Source organism: Neltuma alba, unplaced genomic scaffold (genome assembly GCF_004799145.2).
Source record: "Neltuma alba isolate B1F8T4 unplaced genomic scaffold, ASM479914v2 tig00003455_pilon, whole genome shotgun sequence".
Taxonomy (NCBI): domain Eukaryota; kingdom Viridiplantae; phylum Streptophyta; class Magnoliopsida; order Fabales; family Fabaceae; genus Neltuma; species Neltuma alba.
This window is the reverse complement of record NW_021633291.1, coordinates 31,356-53,984: the sequence shown is the minus strand read 5'-3', so window position 1 is coordinate 53,984 and position 22,629 is coordinate 31,356. Positions and strand designations below refer to the sequence as shown.

The 22,629-nt window shown below is 33.0% G+C and overlaps 2 protein-coding genes across 6 annotated transcripts; one reads left to right on the top strand and one right to left on the bottom strand.

Annotated features, from left to right (window-relative positions):
- The first annotated feature begins 240 nt into the window (after positions 1-240).
- On the top strand, positions 241-2,023 carry LOC114741644 (zinc finger CCCH domain-containing protein 20-like). Of its 4 annotated transcripts, none has more exons than XR_003739794.1 (2): positions 241-1,568; positions 1,945-2,013. XR_003739794.1 is itself a non-coding variant. In XM_028929905.1 (2 exons), the coding sequence occupies exon 1, from the start codon at positions 256-258 to the stop codon at positions 1,426-1,428; it is 1,173 nt and encodes a 390-aa protein (XP_028785738.1). In that variant the 5' UTR covers positions 241-255; the 3' UTR covers positions 1,429-1,435; positions 1,939-2,023. The 4 variants fall into 4 exon arrangements, 2 of the variants coding, with proteins under 2 accessions (XP_028785738.1, XP_028785739.1); XR_003739793.1 differs by having other exon boundaries at positions 1,939-2,013; XM_028929905.1 differs by having other exon boundaries at positions 241-1,435; positions 1,939-2,023.
- Positions 2,024-17,887: 15,864 nt separating this feature from the next.
- Positions 17,888-22,036, bottom strand: LOC114741666 (probable LRR receptor-like serine/threonine-protein kinase At4g29180). Of its 2 annotated transcripts, none has more exons than XM_028929926.1 (12): positions 21,926-22,036; positions 20,518-21,552; positions 20,285-20,423; positions 20,115-20,186; positions 19,917-19,988; positions 19,747-19,827; positions 19,511-19,656; positions 19,205-19,428; positions 18,979-19,105; positions 18,817-18,888; positions 18,549-18,741; positions 17,888-18,419 (listed from the first exon to the last, which is right to left on the bottom strand). In XM_028929926.1, the coding sequence occupies exons 1-12, from the start codon at positions 22,005-22,007 to the stop codon at positions 17,987-17,989; spliced, it is 2,676 nt and encodes an 891-aa protein (XP_028785759.1). In that variant the 5' UTR covers positions 22,008-22,036; the 3' UTR covers positions 17,888-17,986. The 2 variants fall into 2 exon arrangements, with proteins under 2 accessions (XP_028785759.1, XP_028785760.1); XM_028929927.1 differs by having other exon boundaries at positions 18,817-18,879.
- Between the last annotated feature and the right edge of the window lie 593 nt (positions 22,037-22,629).

Here is a 22,629-nt window from a genome sequence, read left to right as displayed (position 1 = left end):
ACAGCAAGATGATCTTTATCTTTTAAGCCACGTGGCTAACGAAGACGCCACCTGTGACTTATGGTTACCGTGACCATGGAAATTCCCTTACTTTAACCGCAGTGATAAATGTAGTTCATTGGTTTTTAATTTAACCCCGGTTATCGGCTAACCTAACCACGGTTATAACCTCCTCCTCCTTGCAGTTTATAAGTGACCCAAACCATGCCGGAGTTTCTGTAAGCATCCAAAAATTCACCAAAGTAATCGAAAGCTATGATGCTCGGGGAGTCCCATCACGCTAATCCAACGGTTAACGTTCCTCCTTGGCCCCTCCACCTCGATGATTTGACCTCTGATATCTGTTCTCCTTACCCGGTCAGTGGTGTCTCCGTCGACTCAGATGGTAATGCCAGCACCGGCGATTACTCGCCGTTTTACCTACAGGATGCCCTGTCGGCGCTGCAGCGTTATCTCCCATCCAACGATGCCGACATCGACTCCGACTCTGATGTTGCGGGTCGGGATTCCGATGCTCCTGTCGATGCCTATTCCTGCGATCATTTCCGTATGTACGAGTTCAAGGTGAGAAGGTGCGCACGTGGCAGGTCACATGACTGGACGGAATGCCCTTATGCTCATCCCGGAGAGAAGGCTCGCCGGAGAGACCCGAGGAAGTATCACTATTCCGGCACTGCATGCCCTGATTTTCGCAAAGGGAGCTGTAAGAAGGGCGATGCTTGTGAGTTCGCTCATGGAGTATTTGAGTGCTGGCTTCACCCGTTTCGTTATCGTACGCAGCCGTGTAAGGACGGTACGAGCTGCAGGAGAAGGGTGTGCTTTTTTGCTCACACGCCGGAGCAACTGAGGATTCTGCCTCAGCAGAGTCCAAGGAGTGGTAACTCTGTAGATTCATACGACGGCTCTCCGTTCAGGCAGGTGATTGAATCTTCCTGCGCTAAAACTCTGCCTTTCATATCGTCTCCGTCTTCGATTTCACCTTCTGCTAGCTCCCCGACGGAGTCTCCTCCTGTGTCTCCGATGGCACAGTCTAGCCGGTCTGTTTGTACGAGCTCCATCAATGAGATGGCGGCTTCTCTGCGTAATTTGCAGCTTGGCAAGGCCAAGTCTTTGTCCTTATCCTCTTCTTGGAATGTTCCTATGGGGTCTCCCTGCTTCGGGTCTCCGAGAGGATCTATGCTCCGTCCCGGATTCTGCAGCCTCCCCACCACCCCTACACAGGCGCCAACTCGCGCCGGCGGCAGCTATTTTGATCTCTGGGATCAGAGCTGTGCGGAGGAGCCGGTGATGGAACGGGTCGAGTCCGGAAAGAACATAAGGGCAAAGATGTTCGAGAGACTGAGCAAAGAGAACTCGCTGGACAGGTCGGATCCGGGTTCATCGGGCGGAGGTCCGGATGTGGGGTGGGTTTCGGAGCTGGTGAAGTGAACCGGAAGTAAGCCACGTGGCTCATTTGCATAGCGTTTCTGATTTCTTTCATCCATGTCGTGTTATTTGGGTGGGTACTATTCTGATTTTCTCAGCGCTGCGTGTGGATAGAAAGTGAGGCGGAAGCAGAGAGAGGAATGGTAAGAAGAAATTTGTTTTTTTTGGCTAATTTTATTTTGGAAGCTGTGGATGTAATTATTTTTATTGTGATGGGTATGGGTTAAGAGCTTAAGATGATCCTAATTTCTTTTTTATTTTAATTCTGGGAAAAAAATTATTTGAAGATGTAGGAGACCCAAGTCAAGCATTGTTATGGGAGACTCCTGGAAAGTATCCAAGAAGCTTTTGTATAGTTGTAGACTTGTAGTTGATGATGGATGGGGTTATGTTTATTTAACTAACTAGTATATGTTTTTTTTTATTATGACTACTTATATTTTAATTTACTAGTATGTAAACTTTGTAATATCGGAGTTATAGTTGATTTGTGTTCTCTGGTATTAATGTGAGGGTAAGTGAAAGAAAAACGACAAAAACGGCGGCGTGTTTGGCATTTTGTGGGGAAGGATTTGGGCTTTGGGGGGATTGTTCCAAAGGGTTGGCTTGTAGGGTGAGCGGAGAGCAGAGTGCGCGGCCACAGTACATGTGTTATCATCGTGTGGATTTTTTTTTCCATCCGTGTTTATCCGGAGAACAACACGTAGGGGTGCTTGGAATCCTTGAAAGTGTTTCTGAAAATAATTTTTGTAATGGACGGGGATAAATTTTTTACATATTTATTTTACGTACTATAAAATTATTCTTAATATTATGGTTTGATTTTTATTTAAATATTTTGTTAATTTAATCTGTGAGAAGTTGGTTTATAATTTTAAGATTTGAATTCTGCTGCCGACATTTAATTTGAATGGTTTGATTTTTTATTTAAATACTCTCTTAATCTAATTACTAGGAGGTTGGTTTATAGTTATAAGATTTGAATTTTGATGCCGAGATTTTAGTCGTGAGAAATTTGCAAAAAGGCTGTAGGTGCCATTTGAATAATGGTATATATTTGATTTTGAAATGTTTGGACGGAATTAAAGCTATAATTTTAAAAATAAATTTATAATATATGATTTTATGATCTATACGAAAAAAATTTATCTTGATTTTAAAAAAATATAATATAAGTTTGTTAGGAGGCAGACATCTTTTTAGTAAAATGTTGAGACCTGACTCGACTTTTAAGGTAATCACTGCAGCTTCTTTTTTTTTTCTCTGTTTTTTTTACTCAATTTGAAATTTGGAATTACATCATTTATGAGTAATATTTTTTAAATTATGTATGAATATTTTTACATACTACATCTTATGCCTAATTCTAAGAAGAGTACTTATGATTGTCATGCTTAAATAACTTTGAAGTCAAGTTTTGGAGATGGAAAAATCTTTCCGTAGAACGTTATGACTTTTTCGGAAGACAATATCTATGTTAGGTTATTTATATTTATTATGTCAAGTTTTATATTTATGTAGTTTATTTTTAAAATATTAATCATTATAATATTTAATTATAAATCTAAAAAGCACAGGTAGGCACTATTAAAAATAAAAGGAAAAGATTTTTTTAGTTGTAATATATTTAGCCTTTAGTTTTGTTTTTTGGTTGATATTTTTGAACAATTTACAAATATATAAATACTATTTGAAAATAATCGTAAAAAAAAGGACATTAACTTGTAAGTAGTGGAACATTCATCTAGATACCTCATGTTATCCAACCGAAAAAGGTGGGTAAACACATTCAGTATCCTGTTATTTTCCTTGTTTTTTTTAACTCAAAATGACATGATTTTCAGACTGAGCAAAAAGAGAGTATAAAATTTAATCCAATCATCTCGTTCAAAACTCTTCACTGGATTAATCAGGAGACTAATTGACAGATAAATAACACTGATTTGGATTGGATTTTAATGCCATAGATTGAGATCTAACAGAAATACTCCTCTGGTTTTTAATATAAGGTTTAATTATTGAGTTAGTTTTGATTCTAAATATAAGATCTATTTTTTATATTTATTAATTTTTTTCAAATTACCCTTATAGATACTCCTTTAACATAATCAAATAGAAGAGAAGATGAAGTATTAAGAAAGATGATTATCGTATTTGAGGAAAAACATGTCACATTTTTTTTATAACTAACTAACTTACGTAACTTCTTTAATCTAATCAAATTAATTAAATGGGTCTTATATTAGGGATCGGAAGAGTACTAATAAATCTGGGGTTAACACTTAACAACAGTAGCAATAATCTGACAAAAAATAGGAAAAAAAAAGTAGTGATAAAACTTCAAAAGGATGTATAGACTTTGAATGAGTCGTAGGATTATTATAAAGGATAATAGTGAAAGTTTTCAAGTGACCCGGATTTTTCCTTCTTGGACCAATTCAATTAAGTGACATGGATTTAATGATGCGATGAAAGACCAATTTTTTAATTTTATTTTCTTAATAAAGAAATGGAATGATGAAAGTAATTGAGAAAATGAAAGCAACGGCGGTAATAAAACAGGATAAAGTTTGGAGACAAGTCAATCCCTAAATGAGATGGTTGAAATAGAAAGCTTGGTTAGGGTTCAAAAATCAATCAAAGTGAAGTTCATGATAATTATTAACAACAACAACAATAATAATTATAATAAATAATAATAATTATAATAGTAACTTTAACATATGTGCTTGCCTTGGACTAGACGGAACTAAACAAGGCCCAATCACTGTTTTTGTTCTTATCTTCCACGGTATCCGTCCAAAGATTCAGCCATATTATTAAATTAAATTAAATTATTTAATTACATTTTTTTAATTAGGTTATATTACACAATTTTTAACTTTCAACCATTTATAAATAACTTCCTCAATATTTAAAACCTAGCAAGCGACCCACCTCAAATTTTAATTCTGTCTGAAATAAACTCCATCATTAATTATATACTACATCCTATTTTTAATATAAGACTAGTTTAACATTTAATTTGATCTTAATATGAAACACTAATCTATTTTGTCTCTCATATTTATTTTTTTCTCAAGACATTTCTTATAGTAGTTGAATATGTTTAATGTTTCATCAAATAGTAGTTCTGACTAATAACCTAATAAACATGATTGGCAAGGTATTTTTAGAAAGACAAAATTTACTTAAATTAATCATCTAATTTTTATATTAAGAATCAAAGATAGTATTTTCTTAAACTACATTTTTGTGGTGAGGTAATTCATCAAGTTTTGGGTCACATACAAATGGGATCTATCCACAATTTCTCACATATAAAATATCTTTATATACTATTGACGTGGTTAGATTTAATGAAAGAGATTAGTTCTTCACAGAGCGGTAAATTAAGATTTAAATTTTCACTCAAAGAGAGACTCATATTTAATACTCAATGGCCTAAAATAGACTTGTCTTTAGTAGAATGATACCTATATTTAAAAGAAGAAGAAGAAGAAGAATATCCTTTATACCACTAAACCAGAAAGCGATTTGGCACGATGACCCTTTTTTGAGTGGAGAAGATTTAGTGATTTAATTTTCCGTAAAAGTAGCTATTTTATTTTGAAAATTGTTATGAAACTTTAGGAATTTAATTAATAAAAAATTAATTTTAGAGATCAAAATGATAATTGAGACAAACTTAAAGAGAAAAAGATTTTATTATTTAAAAAATTTAATTCGTTTTAGAATTTCCCCTGCTTTATTGATTTCTAGATCTGCCAATCATCTTACTTTCCCAAAAAAAAAAAAAAACAGGTATTTGAAAGAAGAACAAGGCAACAATCAAATATCTAAGAGGGAAAAAAAAAGATAATCTATGATGATTGGGTATAACAAAAGAAGCTTGTACTTTATAATATAAAGAATTAAAGTTCGAATTTTCATAAAAGAAGTGTTTATATTTAGTACTCTGCAGTATTTTGAATAAAATTGTATCTAATAAGATAAATCTTTGCTTAAAAAAATAAAGGGGAATAATAGAAAAAGGAAATTACAAAGAGAGAGAGAGAGAGATGAATGAATCAAAGTGCTGTTAACTCTTTACAGTGTCCGGTGCGGTAAGGTCGCTATCAAGGAGGAGAGAGGGAAACCTTGTTCCAAGCAAAGGGGGTATGTAAGAGGTCCCAAGAAAAGGGAGGGCTGTTGGCTACGTGCCAACAGGTTTTGGCATTTTATATATATTTATTTATATGAATTATTAATTATTTTTTAATTAATTAGAATTTTAAAAACGACAAGAATAACCACAGACAAGATCATGTAGGTTGTTGCTCTTTTGAGATAAGATAGTGATATGCGTAGATTTGACTCCCCATCCTATTTGGGGGCGCCATCTTTCCTTCATCCATTGTACCAAAATTATTGTTTCAAGCATTATCCAAAGTTTTAAAGAGAGAAAATCGCAAAACAAGACCCTTAAGAATATAAAATAACAAAATACTTGGTACTTGAATAAACAAATTTACTGTTAAAGACCGGGTCATAAATATAAATTATGAAATCTTAATTAAAAAGACTAAAATGACCTTGCCCTCTTTCTTCCATCACCTTACCTCCTCCTCTCTTTCCCACTGCGATCCGATCCAGGAGTTTTCTCTTCCCCCTCTCCTTGCCGGCACCACATTCCATTGATCAAATTGAAGTCACTATAGATCAACCATTATCTTCAATGCATCATTTTTATTTGTAATAAGTGTATTGATATTGCTTATCATTGGTGCATTTTCGCAGAGGAGGCTCTACTAGGTTTTTAACCCCTTCCCTTATCATCACAAGGTCTCTCCATGGAAGAGTGTTCGTTCGTCGACATCTATTTTCCGGCTTAGGTCTGGTGAGCTCGAGGCTCTATGTGGGGTGTGTGAGTTGGTGGGGATTTGGTTTGGGGCATATGGTGGAGCGATTTTATCAACTAAGGAGAGCGATTTTTGAACGAGGAAGATTGATGGAAGGGCAGCGCTCAATGGTAGCCAGAGTTATGGGGGTTTATCAAGGAGGAAGGAGTTTCTATCACAAAAGGTCGAATGGGGTTCTGATCGCAAGATGGGGGTTGACCTTCGATGGATGCCACTAGAGGTTGGAAGGAATGATATGAGGTCGGGGCATCCTAGATTTGCGACCATGAAGACGATGATGAGCAATGGTTTTTCCAACGGCCATGGGGAAAGAATCGAAGAGAAGGAGCTTAGTGACCACTGTGAAGATGGTGTTTCTCTGTCTTATTTTTGTCTTTTTTGCTGAATTGTTTGGTTTTGGTTTCCCTAGTTACTATGGTTTGATTTCTTTTTGTATTGAATTTGGATTTTATTGAATGAATGCTTATGCTTTAGGGGGAAAAAACCATTGTCAGGTAACATTCTTCTTTAAAATTTCATTCGATCTATTCCAAGTTGTTCTTTTTGCTTCTTTCTCCCCCTCACATTAGAGGATCTTCTTTTTCCTTATTTTCTCATTTTGGTTCTTGTCAATTTAGATTGGCAGATACTGACGGAATAAGAAAGGAGATTAGTTCTGATACTATTAGATTATAATAATGGAAAGAATTGTTACAAGTGTAGATATGAAATAACAGCAATCTCGAAATTGTTCGATAGATCGATCGATCCCAATATCTGATATATTGCAGCACCAGCAGCAGCACTTGAACTCATTATAGCTTCGTGCTCACCATGTGGATGCTTCGGATTGAACCTCAATCTTCACGACATAAATATATACACATTTTGACACTGTCATTATATATGCAAGAAGTATGTGGCTTGGAAGCCTTTCAATTTTAATTTGTCATCTTCTTTCATTGGTTGCATAGTTAACTCTGGCAAAAGAAAACCAACATGACCTTACCAAAGGAGTCATCATGTTGGTCGATGTTATCAGGAGGTAATTGTGAAACTCGGCCATACATAATGGTGTATCACATACAATCTCTGATCAGAAAGTTCTCGAGAACTTCAGGGGCATCTTTTATTACACTTACTTGTTTTTGTTTAATTTGTCCTTCAAGCTCAACAGCTTCGATTACGGTGGAACACCATGATTCTTCTTTGGTGGATTCTAATTCCTTCTAATGGCAGGGTAATTTGAATGAGAGAAAGTTTAATTAATAAAATAAGGGAAAATGAGGAAGTTTGGAGGATGTTACTCAATATAATTCAAAACTATGCTTCGAACCTTCTAATGGAACAATAAGATGTTTTATATTAAAATATGCCATTGTTGATTTTCCCAAAAAAAAAAGAATGAGGAAATTATTTAATTGTGTTTAAATAATATATGTCATTAGATTATTTAATTTACAAGTGTAGTTAGTAAAATAATAAGCGTGAATATAAAAATTATGACTCTAGCAAGTGAGATAACACATATACATGTAGAAATTATAAGTTTACTAAGTGAAATTATAAGTTTAATTACTTGAATAACAAGTCTGGATATGAAAATTATAAGTGTAGTATATAAAATAACAACTCTGCATATAAAAATTACAAATCAAGTAAGTGAAATAACAAGTTTGAATATAAAAATTACAAGTATAATATATCAAATAACAAATATGCATATGAAAATTACAAGTCTAGTGAGTGAAATAACAAGTCTGAATATGAAAATTACAGGTATAGTAAGTAAAATAACATGTATGGATATGAAAATTACAAGTTTACTTAGTACAATAATAAGTCTAGATATGAAAATTACAAGTTTAGTTAACGAAACAACAAGCTTGAATATGACAATTATAAGTTTGGTTATTGTCGAAGACTATTTTGTTCCAAGGATTTGACGTCGATATCCCACCACATACCCATATGTGGAGTCCAGCTCATGACATCCTATCAAATATGATCTTCAAGTTCAATGACAAACTCTTTTCATTCTATGAGATGGCAAACTTCAAGCTTTCTCTTTTGCACTCTATTCACGAACACATACAAATCTCCACAAAACTTTGTCGGTTTTGAATGACAAGGTAGAGCAACGAAGAAACAGTAATGACATAACAGAGAGAGTTGCAATTATCAAATCAGATTGGATTAAAGAAAAGAATGCCACAACCAACGATTTCCTAGAAAGTAAATTACCAAATTCGAAAAAATGGAGACTGGAAGCAAATCTAAGAACCCTTCCTACAATTTTAGTTAAAAGAGAAAAAAAAAGAGAGCTAGAACGAGTGGTAGTACCTATGGAGGTGAACATGAAGCAAGAGAAGAGAAATTGAGTAAGAAACCGGAGGCAATAGATCCAATGATAGATGTTGGTATGTGCTCAATTTTTGCGTGCTGAACCGCTGAGAGAAGCAAGAGAGAGGGAGAGGAAGAGAATGAGGGGGAAAAAAGAGAGAGGATGAGACAATTTTTTTTAACAAATGGGGTATTTTAGACTTTTTGCCAATAGTTCATAATTCATACTTAAAACCCGGTCTCTGAAAGCAATTTTATGAATTAAAGAATCTAAATTACAATTTTATATATTCTAAAGCCTTTATTTACAATTTTTCCCTTAAAAAAAGAAAGTAGAATCTCACAAATAAGACAAATAATAGGGAGAATTAGTATGAAGTTCTAAGTAAGGAACATAATTAGTAAAAAATCTCAGTGACAACAGGACAGCCCGTAATGACAAGTTCCAGAATAATAAATGACAAATGCTTACTTATTATTATGACTTGTTGATAATTTTTTTTAAGACCTCATTTTAGTTCTCTTTAGGTTGAAAACTCACTTTCTACAGCCAGGGTACACCCACACTGCCCTAACTCAAGCGGTAACAATGAGGTAACATTTAAATAATGATTCTAGATTTCAACATTGTCTGTGGGAAAGGCCAAAAGATATCACTAGGGAATCTTTGAAGGGGAAAATTTTAAGTCAAAGGTAACGATTTTGAAATTGCACCACAAGACTTTAAGATTAAATTGGAATTAACTTTGATTGGTCAATTATGCAAACGCCCTGATACAGAAAAAATTATCTCTCAACCAAGGTTCAAAAAATTGGTCAATCAAAATAGTAAATCAGGAGTTAATGGATTATATCATAGTTAATTCAAAGTCAAACCGATCATAATTTATAAAAATATATTTTAAATAAAAGTTTCAAAAATATTCACATTTAGTTATAAAATAATTTAATATAAGTAACATTTAAACTATTCTATATTAAAAAATAAAAATAATACACGTTTGCATGATATTACCTCTAATCTTATTTATAAAATCTTGTTTGTACATTATAAATAAAATTTTATAATTAGAAATAGTTAGTTGATTGCAGTTATATAATAACAGAACCAGTACATTTTTCTGCCCTCCAGCCTTGGCTTCCTCAAGCTAAAAGCGTGCTGATTACATGGAAGAATGTGAAGCGGAACACAAATATTATTTTAATATTTGAGCTTTGGAAAATGAAGAGGAAGAGGAGCTCTCAAGCTAACCTGCCACCTATTACCCGCTTTGTCAGCCGTTATTAAATATTAATCCTTAAGGCGGCTTTTTCTTCATTTGTTTTTTCAATTTGAACTTCTAACTTCTCCGCTTCCCAGAGCCTATTTGCCTACAACTTCTTTTTATCAAGTCTTAAAAAAAAATAATTACTAAAAATTTTAATAACAATCCGAGTAGCTTATATAATAAATAGTCTTAAAGAGAATAACAATTTTTAAAATTTATTTGTAATTTTTTTCTTTTTTAAAGTCTCGTTCTAATTCTCCCTTCTATTTTCTGGTGTCTCTTAACTTGAAGAACGAAGAAGTAAAGAACAAACGTAAAGTCCTCCCCTCCCCCCTTGATATTACTAATTTTTTGTTAAGGTATCATTTTCCTCTTTCTTTCAAAAAAAAAAAAAGTTCCTTCACTAATTTTTTGTTAAGATTTTACTGGAGTTCTTTTTTTTTTTGGGGTCAAATACTGGAGTTCTTCTTTACTATAAGTTTTTCTTACATTTTTTTCCTGTCATTCTCCTTATCTTCTTCCTCTTTATTCTTTTTTTAATCTTCTTTCTCTATATAAATCTTTTTTTTTTATGGAATTTCTCGCGTGATTCTTTCCCGTTAAAATGGTGAATCGGGTAACCCATTAATCTAGGAGGTTACATTGGTTGATGCCAAGTTGCGTCAATTCATATCGGTTTGACTTTATGCCAGTTTAGAAGTTGAATTATATCAGACAAGTGGCTGGTTCACAGGTTTTCGTCTGGTTTTTTGAATCATGCTCTCAACTAATGGTTTAAAAGTTGGAACCAATATTGAATAACAAAATTCAATGATTCATAGTTCTCTTTGTCTAACTGATTAGAGTAGTTGTTGAACTAATGACATAATAATTAAATAAAAATTTAATAAAAATAATTATATGCATATATAATAATATATAAGGAATAAATTCATAATACATCTAATTTTCAATATGTGAAGTTTTCAATAAAATAATAATACACGGTTACAAATGGTCTCAAAATATATTGAAACTTTTGAGAGGGTCAATTTTTTTTTTTTTAAATTCTTCTAGGTTTTGAAATTTTTTTTCAGTTTTTTTCCGTTACGCTCAAAACCAACCGATTTTCTAAAAATCGCCCTAGTGCCAAGTTTAATTTCACGTTCTAGCTTACTTTGATCTAATCTAGCTCAACCATGAAAATGGTTCCTCGATCCAAATTGGGCCGCTAATAAATATCGTCAACAATTGGACTGGTTGGATCATTTGCTCTGGTCTGACTTCATAGTCATTACCCTCAACCCTGTCATCAGGAAACTAGAAAGCTAAGAGGGATTTTATAGATGTTAACATGTAAACTTAGTTAAACAACAAATTAGCTTTAAAAATTTTTTTTGGACCCTGAGATATTCATTGTTGGTAGTAGTGACTAATCTAATCACTTGTATTCGCATCGTAAATTTTCCGAATGGGCTTTAATACTGGCCACGAGACCTTTTCCATATATATCATCAAGAATTAAACCCCTGACTAGATGTTTAAGGAATTAAATTAGGATTTTAATTAATACATTTCATGTTCTAACAATTCTCCTCATGATTTTTCAAACATGTCATTGTGCAAATGACCCTTGAAATATGGCAAGCAAAATTTACTTAAATTACAAGTTTAGTTATAGTTTTAACAAGTCCATTTTAGCTTCTAATGAGATCTCGTGTCTTATTATCACTTTCCGCAGATTATCAGGGTCACTTCTCGCATATATCGGTTTTTAATATAAAAGTGAGTTTAATTTTTAATTTGATCCTAAATATAAGACTCCAATTCATTTTGTTTTTCATATTTATCTATTTTTTTAAAGTAATCATTGTAGTAGTTGTACATATTAAAAGTTTCATCAAATGATAGTTTTAGCAAATACGCATAATTAGTAAGAGTAATCTAGGGAAGACATTACTTATTTATTACAAATAACTAACATAATTAATGTTTTTTAATCTTTTTAAATTAGTGAACTAGGTTGTATATTAAGAAATGGAGGTAGTAATTGGTTTCACTATTCATAAATCATTAGCATTGATTTTTTTTCAATTTAAAAGGACAAACTCTAATGATTTAAGATTGTAGGTGTGCAAGTGTGATTAAATCATTAAACCAGCAATCTCTTGTGTAAAAGTTTTCACGCCATCAGTAGGCTACCAAGTGATTCATATAAATCATTAGCATCACTATTCATGGACCATCCGCACCGCTGCCCTCTGGTTATCATTATATCACTGTTTCCAAATCATTTGCGTTACGTATTAGAATTAAGTATTGTCCAATTTAAATGAACATAACTTGTCTAACGTTTTTTCCCCCCTTGTCGTTTGCATGGTTTGAATTCTGAGAAATTCCTAGGTACTCTCAGAGGATCACTTAATTTGTACGCTGACCAATAAAATCACCACATGTCAAGCAATTTCATCCCATCTGTCAGCTGACATGTCCCACCGCTCTCTCTGTAATATTTTAATATTTCGTGTACATATTCGTGTCTTTTTCTATTCTCTTATATTCTCTCTGATATTTACTCATACATATACACCTCTCTTGTTCTCTCCCCTCTTTTTAACAGCTATTCCCCCCTTTCTCATACTTCTCGTTTTTTCACACTCGCATTGCGAAAATTTCAGAATGATTTCTTTTTCATTTCCACAAATTTTATTTTTCTGTGTATTTAATTGAAAAACTTATAATTATAAATTTATATATATCATAACTGTAATTTTAATTATATAATTTAAAAAATTATATTTTATAATCAAAAATAAATTTACAATTTTAATTATTTTAAATGTCGATCAGGAGGTTTATTTCAATTTTAAAATTAAAATTTTTTAATATGAATATGCAAAAATTTGGGGTAAAGACTGGCGATTTACCTACTTAGTTCGAATTGCATGGTAGTTTTCTAAGATATGGATTTTGCGGGAGACGTGTGTGTTGTGTATCGTATTCATGTATGTAAAGTCATATAGTTTCTTATGTACATTGATGATATTTTCTCTTATCTAACGTATAAGAGTTAGTTAAAAAAATTTCATTATATACAAATATAAAAATTCAATTCATTTTATGTTTCTCCGGTAAGCAAAAAAACTCATTTTATGTTTCTATTTATAATTAATTTTTTTATATGTTTATTGAAAATTAAGATAATGTAACTTTTTTTAAGGCATTTGACTAACAAGTAAGAAAGAGAACACAAGTTCAAATCTCGCTAAGAGTACTTGTTAAAGGACTTTAACTCTAATATTCCTGGTTCAACATAGGTTACTTTCAAGCTTAAAGTTGCATGAGGATATTTTGAGTTATTTAAAAAAAGGACTTTTAGGAAATAAATTTATAATTATAATGATTTTAAATGTTGATTAGGAGGTTTATTTTTAATTTTCAAATTTAAATTTTTTAAAAATTATATAATTAAAATTATAATTTTGATATATAAAAATTTACAATTATAATCCTTTTAAATTAAATATACAGGAAAATAAAATTTGTGGAAATGACAAAAAATGATCCTGAAATTTTCACAATGCAAGGGTGAACGAAGGAGGGAAGTATGAGAGAAGGGAGGCGGAACTGTGGGGGCAGCATAGGTGCCTAATTGAAGAGAGCGGGATAGCTGTTAAAAATAGGAGAAAGAACAAGAGGGATGCAAATGACTAAATATTAGACAGAATATAAGAGACTAGAAAAAGATATATACGAAATTAAAATATCAAAAAGAAGGAGGTGGGACATGTCAAGTGTCAACTGACAAATGGGATGAAATTGCTTGACATGTAATAGTTTTATTGGTCGACGTACGGATTAAGTGGGCATTCTGGGAGCATCTATGAATTTCTCTTGAATCCTTGGCATTACTTAACAAGTATGGAGTATTTTTTTGAATTTTCTTATGCATTATATTCACCACAACAGAAGAACGAAAAGAATTTCTTTAATTAAAAATTCAAATTCTTTTAATTTTTTAATCTAATTTTTTTTTTCTACTTTTCATCACAGAAAATTCAACTAACCTATCTATTTGATCTCCATCAACCTAAATAATAAATAAAAATCAAGTTACTATTCATAAAAGCCGATTTCATAGGTTGGCTCTTCTCTGTTTTTACTGTTCTCTCCGATGGATTTCTTAGTGCCTTGTCCTCTTCCCTACTGCGTCCTCTTTATTTTCTTGATTTGCTTTGCTTTCCTCTTTTTTCTTGTCCTTTTTCCTGTTTTCACTTTTAATTTTTTTTTATACAAGATTTTTTATTGGGTCTGATTCTTTACTCATACTCTTGATTTTGGCTTTTGTTTTGGTATATCTCAATGTTTTGTGTTGGCTGACTTGGTGATGGTGATGGCACGCCGATGAAGAAGAGGCCATGGAAGGGAATATTGTGTCGTAGAATTTTTGCAGACAAAATGGGGTAATAGTGATCATTATTTGTTTACTATAGTTGTGGAAAAAAATTCAATTTGGATGCTGAAGTAAAGAGGTTTAGTTATATTATTTGATATTTGATAAAATAAGTTATATTGTTGTGTTGTTGGTGTTTCAAGTAACAGTTGTCTGGAATTTTGAAATTATGCAAGTGGCGGACTATTGTATGAACTTCATATTATATTGAAATATTAAGTTAAATATTTTCTTTTCCCTAAACTGACTAAGTTCATTTGTTTTGTTTCTTGCAATATTATGGGGGAACAAATTTTGGTCGAACTTCTTCGGGTCCATTCATTGCCACAAGCTGTGCTTATATGTACTTCTTTCAGAGCCATTGCATGATTCATAAGCACCTTCTTTTCTTTTGTTTTTTTTTTTTATGGTGATGTCTCCAATGTTACCTATTTACACCATATGAATAATGTCACTGATGTGGCTTTAAATTTTGCAGGATATCATACATTTGTAGACTTTTTTGCAGAGCTGACTATAATGAATGCACAATTGATTGTAATCTTCTTTTTCCTTCTGTTCAGAGCTTAAATTTGGTCAGGTTGGTTATTATTCATATTTTGATTCTGATAAACTTTTGAATGTAATTTGATGTCAAATGCTATTTCTTTCTTGGCTATATGCATGTTGTTTTTCCCTCCTCAATCTCCTATCATATTACTGAGTTACATGGATACTTAAATTCGTCTCAGTGTTTTTAATCATCATTTTTTATTTGCTGATTCCTTTCAGAGATAAATGAAAAGTTGACGACTTTGTATTTTTCCCAATTGTATTTTTATATAACTAGAAAAAAATGCAATGTATTTACTATTATGGTGCGGTTATGGTGAAATCTGACTTGGAAGAATTGTCTGCTAACTATTTATCCTTTTTTCAATGATAAAGTTTTGATATAAATCTTCATTGTATCATGGTGCTGCAGCTTTATGTCATTTCTTCTCCATATTTTATGATGAAACTACAGGCATTCTTATTGCTTAGATATCTAATTATGTTATTATCCAGTTCCTTACTCTAGTATTTATAATTGGAGGGGTCACCACAGATATGTGTCACAACATCCCCAAATTTCGGCTGTATCAAGGATTTGGTGGTTATTTTTCAGTGGTTAGCTAGTTAGCGTGCATCAATCTTTTTTTTCCCCCAAGCCTCTACAGTAAATACCTACAAAGAATTTTGTCCAAGAAAAAGGGGTGCCTTAAACTTGACTTCATACATATGTCCTATTCTTTAATTTCTCTAGCTTGTACTCATATTTGTAAAACCCGTAATATGTTTGAGAGTTAAATCCTTACAAATGAAAAGATAACTTGTGATAACGAAAATAAGATAATCTCTGGCCTATAATGTTTCCTATCTCTGTCTCTATATTGGTAAGCATATAGCCCAATGAGGAATAGGAATTTAGTAACTACATTCAAACTAAGCCAATTTTGGCTATTGGGCTGGGTTGTTTATTGAGATTCTTGATAGAACTTACATGTATGATGTCAATCTAAGGTTTTCTAATAACCAGTTAGATGTATTTTATGGTTTCAAGCCTTAAAAAAAGATCTGTTATGTGGCTTTTACTTTATTTGTATAAGAGGCTTAATGTTGTCATTTATTAAATCATGTTTTAATGCTGTCTTTCAAAGGAGACATCAATTTATATGCCAAAAATTCTTTCTCGTGTGTGTTGGTGGAAGTATGACCCTGTGACTTCAAAAAGATTTATGTGGCACTGCACTAGGAGTCCCTTAACCTTCATATTCTGACATTTGATGGTAAAGTGGCTCCTTGGTGATCCAAGAAGGGCTATAGTAGCATTAGATCTTGAGTCTTGAGGTAACTCAATGGTCCATTGAGAATGACATGCCAAAAGTTGGGGCAGATAGGTTTTCAAGAATATCCCTGTTTCATGGATTTTAACAGTCATGGACAGCTTGAATTGTCTTGTCCTTATCCATTGTTTTTTTCAAAACTTCTGTTGTAAATGTTCTGTGACCTTGAAACAATACATTTTTTTTTTATTATCTTTGGCTCTTTGTCCAAAGATATAAATTTGTATATGGGCAATTATAGCTTATGATTTAACTTATCAATTAATGAAATGGAGGGAATATATTTTGTTCGGTATGGTTCTCTTAGTTGCTGTTAAAACTTGTAGTTTGTTTTTTTTTTTTTAAATGTGTAGTGATGTGACTTAGCCTAGATATGTCAACATTATCAGATAGAGAAAAAGAATACTAATGATGTGTGTATAAAGTTATCAGAAGGACATATCCAAACAGGAGTATGTGCATTCATGATTTCACAACTAGGTTAATCTTCTTTAATAGTTGTGAATTCTATATTCCCTAGTGTGATTTTTAAATACATGCAAGGCGCACTATAAAATGCACATTGTTGAGAGTTTGAGTCCCTCAGGTGAACCATTTTCAACATTGAAATTGCAAGCACTAGGGGCAGGATTTAGCAAGAATTAAAAAATAGAGTTTAAAATTGATTTGCTGCCGATCGTGAGAGCAGTCACGTAGTGATTACAATGTCAGATCATGGTGTGGGGGTATTACCTAGTATGTAATATGCACACGACAATCATGGTATTAGGAAGTTGGTAAACATTGCTACTATAACTCATACCATCTAATTGTGTAGCTTTACCGCTACGTGAAGAAAAGGAAATTAGAGAAACATTGTGTTTCTTACTCAGTAGTATAAAATGCTTCAGAAGTAGTAGTTGATAGTTGAATTCTGAAAAAACCCAGAATGAAGAGGTTTATTTTGAGTAAAAACATTGTTGCTTTGTTTGTAATTCTAATCATTTCTTAGTTTTTAAAAGTTCTCATGGAGTTCAATCGTTCATTAATTTATCACAAATACTATTACTTTTTCTCATCATTATGAAACTAACAGGTCAATCTAACGCAATCATAAGATCATGTCTAATTATTTTGTTGTCATTGTTGAAACAAATTTTTTAGGTGAAATGGAAAATATTTTTTATTGACAACAATAATAAATTTTTTTTCACAAAATCTTGTATTTAAGTAATGTTAATCCTTAATGTCTTTGTATTAGTACTGCACGAGAGATGTAAAACCATTGAATACATATCTTATAATAAATCCATTAAATCAATTTTGATGGTTAAGTTGTTTTACTTAAGTGTGAGATTTTAGATTTTTTTTAGTAGAAAAAAAATCTCACACTTATATTTAAGTGTAAGATTTAACTTCATGACAATATATTTTGTTTGAATATGCTGTAGTGATAACAATATAGTGAATGTTATATATCTAGATTTTTATGATATAGCATGCGAATAACATTTTGATTTTATCAAGTTTTAAAGAAGACACCAGCTCCTTTTTGATAATAGTATCATCTGTTGCAAGAAGTTTAAGGTAAACTACACTGTTCATTGCTTATTAAAGTGTGATTTGTTATATATTGTATTAATAAATAGATTAATTTTCTGTTTGACTTAACTCTTCTCTACGAGATTCTTGAAATTATTAGAAGAAAGATAACCATATACCCGGGTAAATGGCTAATATATTATGCATGCATTTTTAGAATTATACTATAAAGAAAAATCTTCAACTGTACAATTATCTAGCAAAAGGAGAAGTGATAGAATCAGTATCATAGGAATAAGGCTCAGACGAACTATATATCTCGCAAGAAATCTGTCTTGGTACCACCTCGAATCTGTCACTTTGAGAAGGCAACTCCATTTCCAAACACTTTTTCAGCTCTTGTACCACAAAATTCAAGGTGGGTCTGTGAATGGAGGGTGATGAACTACATGCCATTGCTATTTCAAAAGCCTTTTGCACAGATCCTGCATTGAATTGGCCTTCAAGTCTTGGATCCACAATTCTGCTAAAATCCCCTCTTTTAAGTTCGTATGTTACCCATGCAGTTATGTGAACCAGTTCTTCACCTTTTATCACTGCTGGTTGACCTGTTACTAGCTCTAGAATAACTATTCCAAAACTATAAATATCACTTTTCTCATTCAAGTTTCGTAACTTGTAGTACCTGAACAAATGATTACATATTCCTAAACGCGTTAATATCGACAAAAAACTATAATAATTTGCCCTACTCATAATTTGTGAATAATACGGCTCATTAGTTAGACTTTGCGTCAAGATAGTGAGTACTTACTCTGGATCAAGGTAGCCTGTGGTGCCCATGACTTCAGACTCTGCATTAGCGTTAGTGTTATCATTCTTAAACACCTTGGAGAGGCCAAAATCAGCTATCTTAGCTTCCAAGTTTTCATTTAATAGAATGTTGGCTGTCTTCACATCTCTGTGTATTATAGGTGGCTTGCATCCATGGTGTAGATATTCCAATCCTGCAGATCAGCGGTACTTCAAGTATGTCTACAAAATGACATTTAAAGGCACAAAACCAATACAATACTACTCACCTTGTGCCGCATCAATTGCTATCTCAAGTCTTTTTTGCCAAGTCAAAGTATTTGAGTTTTTATCTGCGTCAACTATTAGATTACCAATGAAGACGCTTTCTTTGCTTAAAAGATTAGATTTTGGACTAAGGAACTCTGTGAAAGAGCAGGGTAAGGATGTACCTGAGAGATAATTTTTCAGGTTGCCATTAGCCATGTACTCATAAATGAGTGCCATCTTGTTATCATCATCACAGTAACCAATGAAGGATACCAAATTTCTATGATGAACTGTCATCAACAGCTCAGCCTGCAAACCATTATTTAATTTTACTGCCATTTTTTTGTTGTTGTTGATTGTTTTGATGTTGAATAGAATGTAATTTAAATGACAGAAATGTAACATTACCTCAGTTTGAAATTCCTTTGGCCCCTGAGATGATGATGGAGAAAGCATTTTCACTGCAACTTGGTTCCTATCTTTCAACTCACCACGGTACACTATTCCAAATCCCCCTTTTCCAATTGCCATTTCAAAGTTGTTGGTGATTTCCAAAACCTCCTCATAGCTATATTGCCACTTTTTTGATGCTACAGTTCTTCCACCTTTGTTGGCCTTTTCTATCTCCTTATCTGAGTGGAGTGTGGTTCATGTACTAATAAGGTATGAGAATAAAGAAACACAGACCTTTCACTGCATAATATTTAAAATTACCTGATGGCTTTTTCCTTCTTAATTTCCAGATAAGAGCAAATGCAATCAACAGAACGAGAACTGATGATATAGAAACGGCTATGGGAACAGCAATATTCTTCTTCTTTTTGCACGTACTTGAACCACAAATATTTTGGTCATCCAAACTGAAGATGCTAATTTCTGTTAGTTTCATGAGAAATAAAACCAAGCAAACATGAAATAAGATTACCTAAATCTGTTCAAGCAAGGGATACCTCAGTGTAAGTAACCCAGCTCTTGATCTTTCCAGAAGATGACCGGGGACCGAACCTGACAGATGATTGCCTTTCAAGTTCCTACACAGAAAATGCAATTGTTCTTTTAACATTTATCACCATGCAATATCAGGATCACACTGCCCCATTTCAATTTGTATTAGACTTACAGAACTTTAAGAGATTTGAAGTCTTCCAGAAACTGAGGTATTGATCCAGTCAAGCTATTGTTTGATAAATCCCTGACACAAAATAATGTGCCTCCATTGATTTTTATAATCAATAAAACGAGTTCTGGGGATTGAAAAAATTCTCATAATCTAGACGTGACTATAATATAATCAGATTTTATCTGGGTATGTACTCACAGTGATTCCAGTGACAAGAGATTGGAAATTGCAGAAGCTATTACCCCACTCAAACTGCTTGAGCTCAAATTCCTATAAAACAAAGTGATCTCTTATAAAACTTCATATACAATCACAACTCTCATGCTGGGGAATTAAAGCATGAAGAAGAGTAAATAGAAGGAACTCACAGTGATATGATTCGGGGAGGAAGCGAGTTACTGTAGTTACATTCCAAGCCATCCCAACTGTAGTCCTTTGGCTCACAAGGATCACCTACCCAATTTCTTTGAATAACATATGTTGCTTTGACATTCATGATAGCATCAACTGCGTTTATAATGAATTCAATTAAAATAGGACCATTATTTGGTAATTATGCACCAAAACATACTCTTTCTAAACGTAAACAAACAAAGCATACCTTCTTGCTCAAAAGTTGGTATTGCATCTAGCTGTCTTACCACATAAATCTCAACTGCATTGAGGATGGGTGGTAAGGCTGAGTCTCCTGTTCTAGAAATTGAAATTTGATGTTTATTTCCCACTAAGGATTTCGAATTTGACACAGTGGTTGCCTGTAAGTAACTAGGGACAAAGGGTCCAAATAATGGAGTTCCATTCCAGGATATATTGAATTTCCTCAGTTGCTTTTTCTGAAGCTTCTCAACTTCAGCAAAGTACAAGTAAACATAAAATTTAGAGTTTGGATCATTCGGTTTCCAGGAGAATTCCAAAGGAGCACTCTCATTCTTAGGTCTAGCAGCAGTCCTAATGACTTCAAATGGCGCATTATAGCCACTGTTATTACCATTGATGGCTGAAGAAGTTTCCAAAGTCTCCCAGGAAGATGAACCGTAAGGAGACCAAATCCTATCATAATTATCGTCTTCATATCTTCCACTTTCATTGAGAGATGCAATGTCCCATCTTTTGAAGAGTAAAAGTGAAGCAGATGAACCAAACTCAGTAGTATAAATAGAGCCCTGAATAATTGGTCTTAGTTCCAAAGCTGAGATGAAAGGAATTCCCAATCCTTTGTTCACAAGACAAACATTGATATCCTCTGATACTTTCAAGCTGATGATTTCCATTACGAGTTGCTCTGAAGCATTTCTGAATGTTACTGAGGACCAGAAATTCACATCCACATAGAGATCAAATTCTGGAAGTTTGTTCTCTCCATCATAGTTTCCATACAAGAAAGAAGCCCTTATCAAATGCAAACTGTTTCTTATTGGAGATTTTATTTTGTAACAATTCCTCTCACCCTCAGGAAAACTTCTGAGATCTGAAAGCGGTTGTGGCAGATTTGGAACTTTTGGGTAGTTATATTCAGAGGAAACATTTCTGTTGACCCCTTTGTTAATATAAGCTCCATCTGTGCCATACTTTATCTTAGTGGTATCATCCGTATATTCAAAATTCTCTGGACCACCACAATCAATGCTTACAAAACCTGACCAGAAAGACCCATCAGACTCGTGAAAAAGCCAAGATATTAACAGTTTACACTTACGGCCACAGATTATGCTAAAATTTGTAAAATCCATTAGCTTTCAATTGATTCTGAGACTTGAGAAAAAACCCATGAAACCATGGAATTGGCAATTTTCTGGGGAAGCTCAAACACGCGAAGCTTCGACAGTAAAAAATGGAATTGCAAGGAAGAACAGAGACTGATTACAATTTTAAGGGAAATCAAAGCATAGCTTAAATTGAATATTTCAGATGATAAGTTTATAATTTTAAGTTGAAAACAAGGGGAAAAAACAATCTGAATTGCAGTATTCCATTTTTACATTGCTTATTGCTTACAAGCAAATGCTAACCTCTTTGTTGCTGTCCGTGAGCTAAAATTGTAAGAGCAAGATAGAGCATGAGGAAGACGAAGAGTCTCTTTGAAATTAACATCTTCAATCAAACGAATTGAAGGATTACGCTGGTGAATCAAGAAAGTTATAGCCACATTGTCAAATCCAGCCAGCGTTGGAGAAAAGTCAAAAACTCAAAAAGTAGAGAATCCTGGCCCGGCGTGACAGAATTATTAGCGCTTAGCATGAAAACTGTTAGTTAATTTAGAGTTGGAAATTTGAAATTATATCCAACATCAACCAAAAATGCAATTCTCATTCATTGTACTTTCCTCATAGGGTCAACATCATTTTAAATCCACGTTTGACATGATTTTTCGGTTTTGATTCAGAAAATTTGAAACTAATTATTTTGGTACCTGAAACTTGACTAATTGACCGTATTTTGGCATGTCTAGAGATTTTTGGTTTCTATAATAATACAGTTTCAAGAACCAAAATTATTGATTTCAAATTTCATGGATTAATATCAAATTTCAAGTACTGAAAATGAATCAAATATTTAGATAAATTATCAAGTTCTACCACTTTTTTTATAGAGGATTCTGCCGTGCTTGATATATCCTCTTCATTGACACCTCTAACTATTTGTTTTGTTTTTTGTATAGACACCATGTCAATTATTTTTTATAGATGGTGACTACTCGCCTACCTCAACATTT

What these genes read in the sequence shown, in the direction of transcription:
- LOC114741644 (XM_028929905.1), top strand. Translation starts at nt 256, where the DNA reads ATGATGCTCGGGGAGTCCCATCACGCTAATCCAACGGTTAACGTTCCT.
- LOC114741666 (XM_028929926.1), bottom strand. Translation starts at nt 22,007, where the DNA reads ATGTTAATTTCAAAGAGACTCTTCGTCTTCCTCATGCTCTATCTTGCT. An exon ending in CCTGAAAAATTATCTCTCAG is followed by an intron (nt 18,889 to 18,978) that starts GTACATCCTTAC and finishes GTAATCTAATAG; the next exon opens with TTGACGCAGATAAAAACTCA. An exon ending in ACAGGCTACCTTGATCCAGA is followed by an intron (nt 18,420 to 18,548) that starts GTAAGTACTCAC and finishes TCATTTGTTCAG; the next exon opens with GTACTACAAGTTACGAAACT.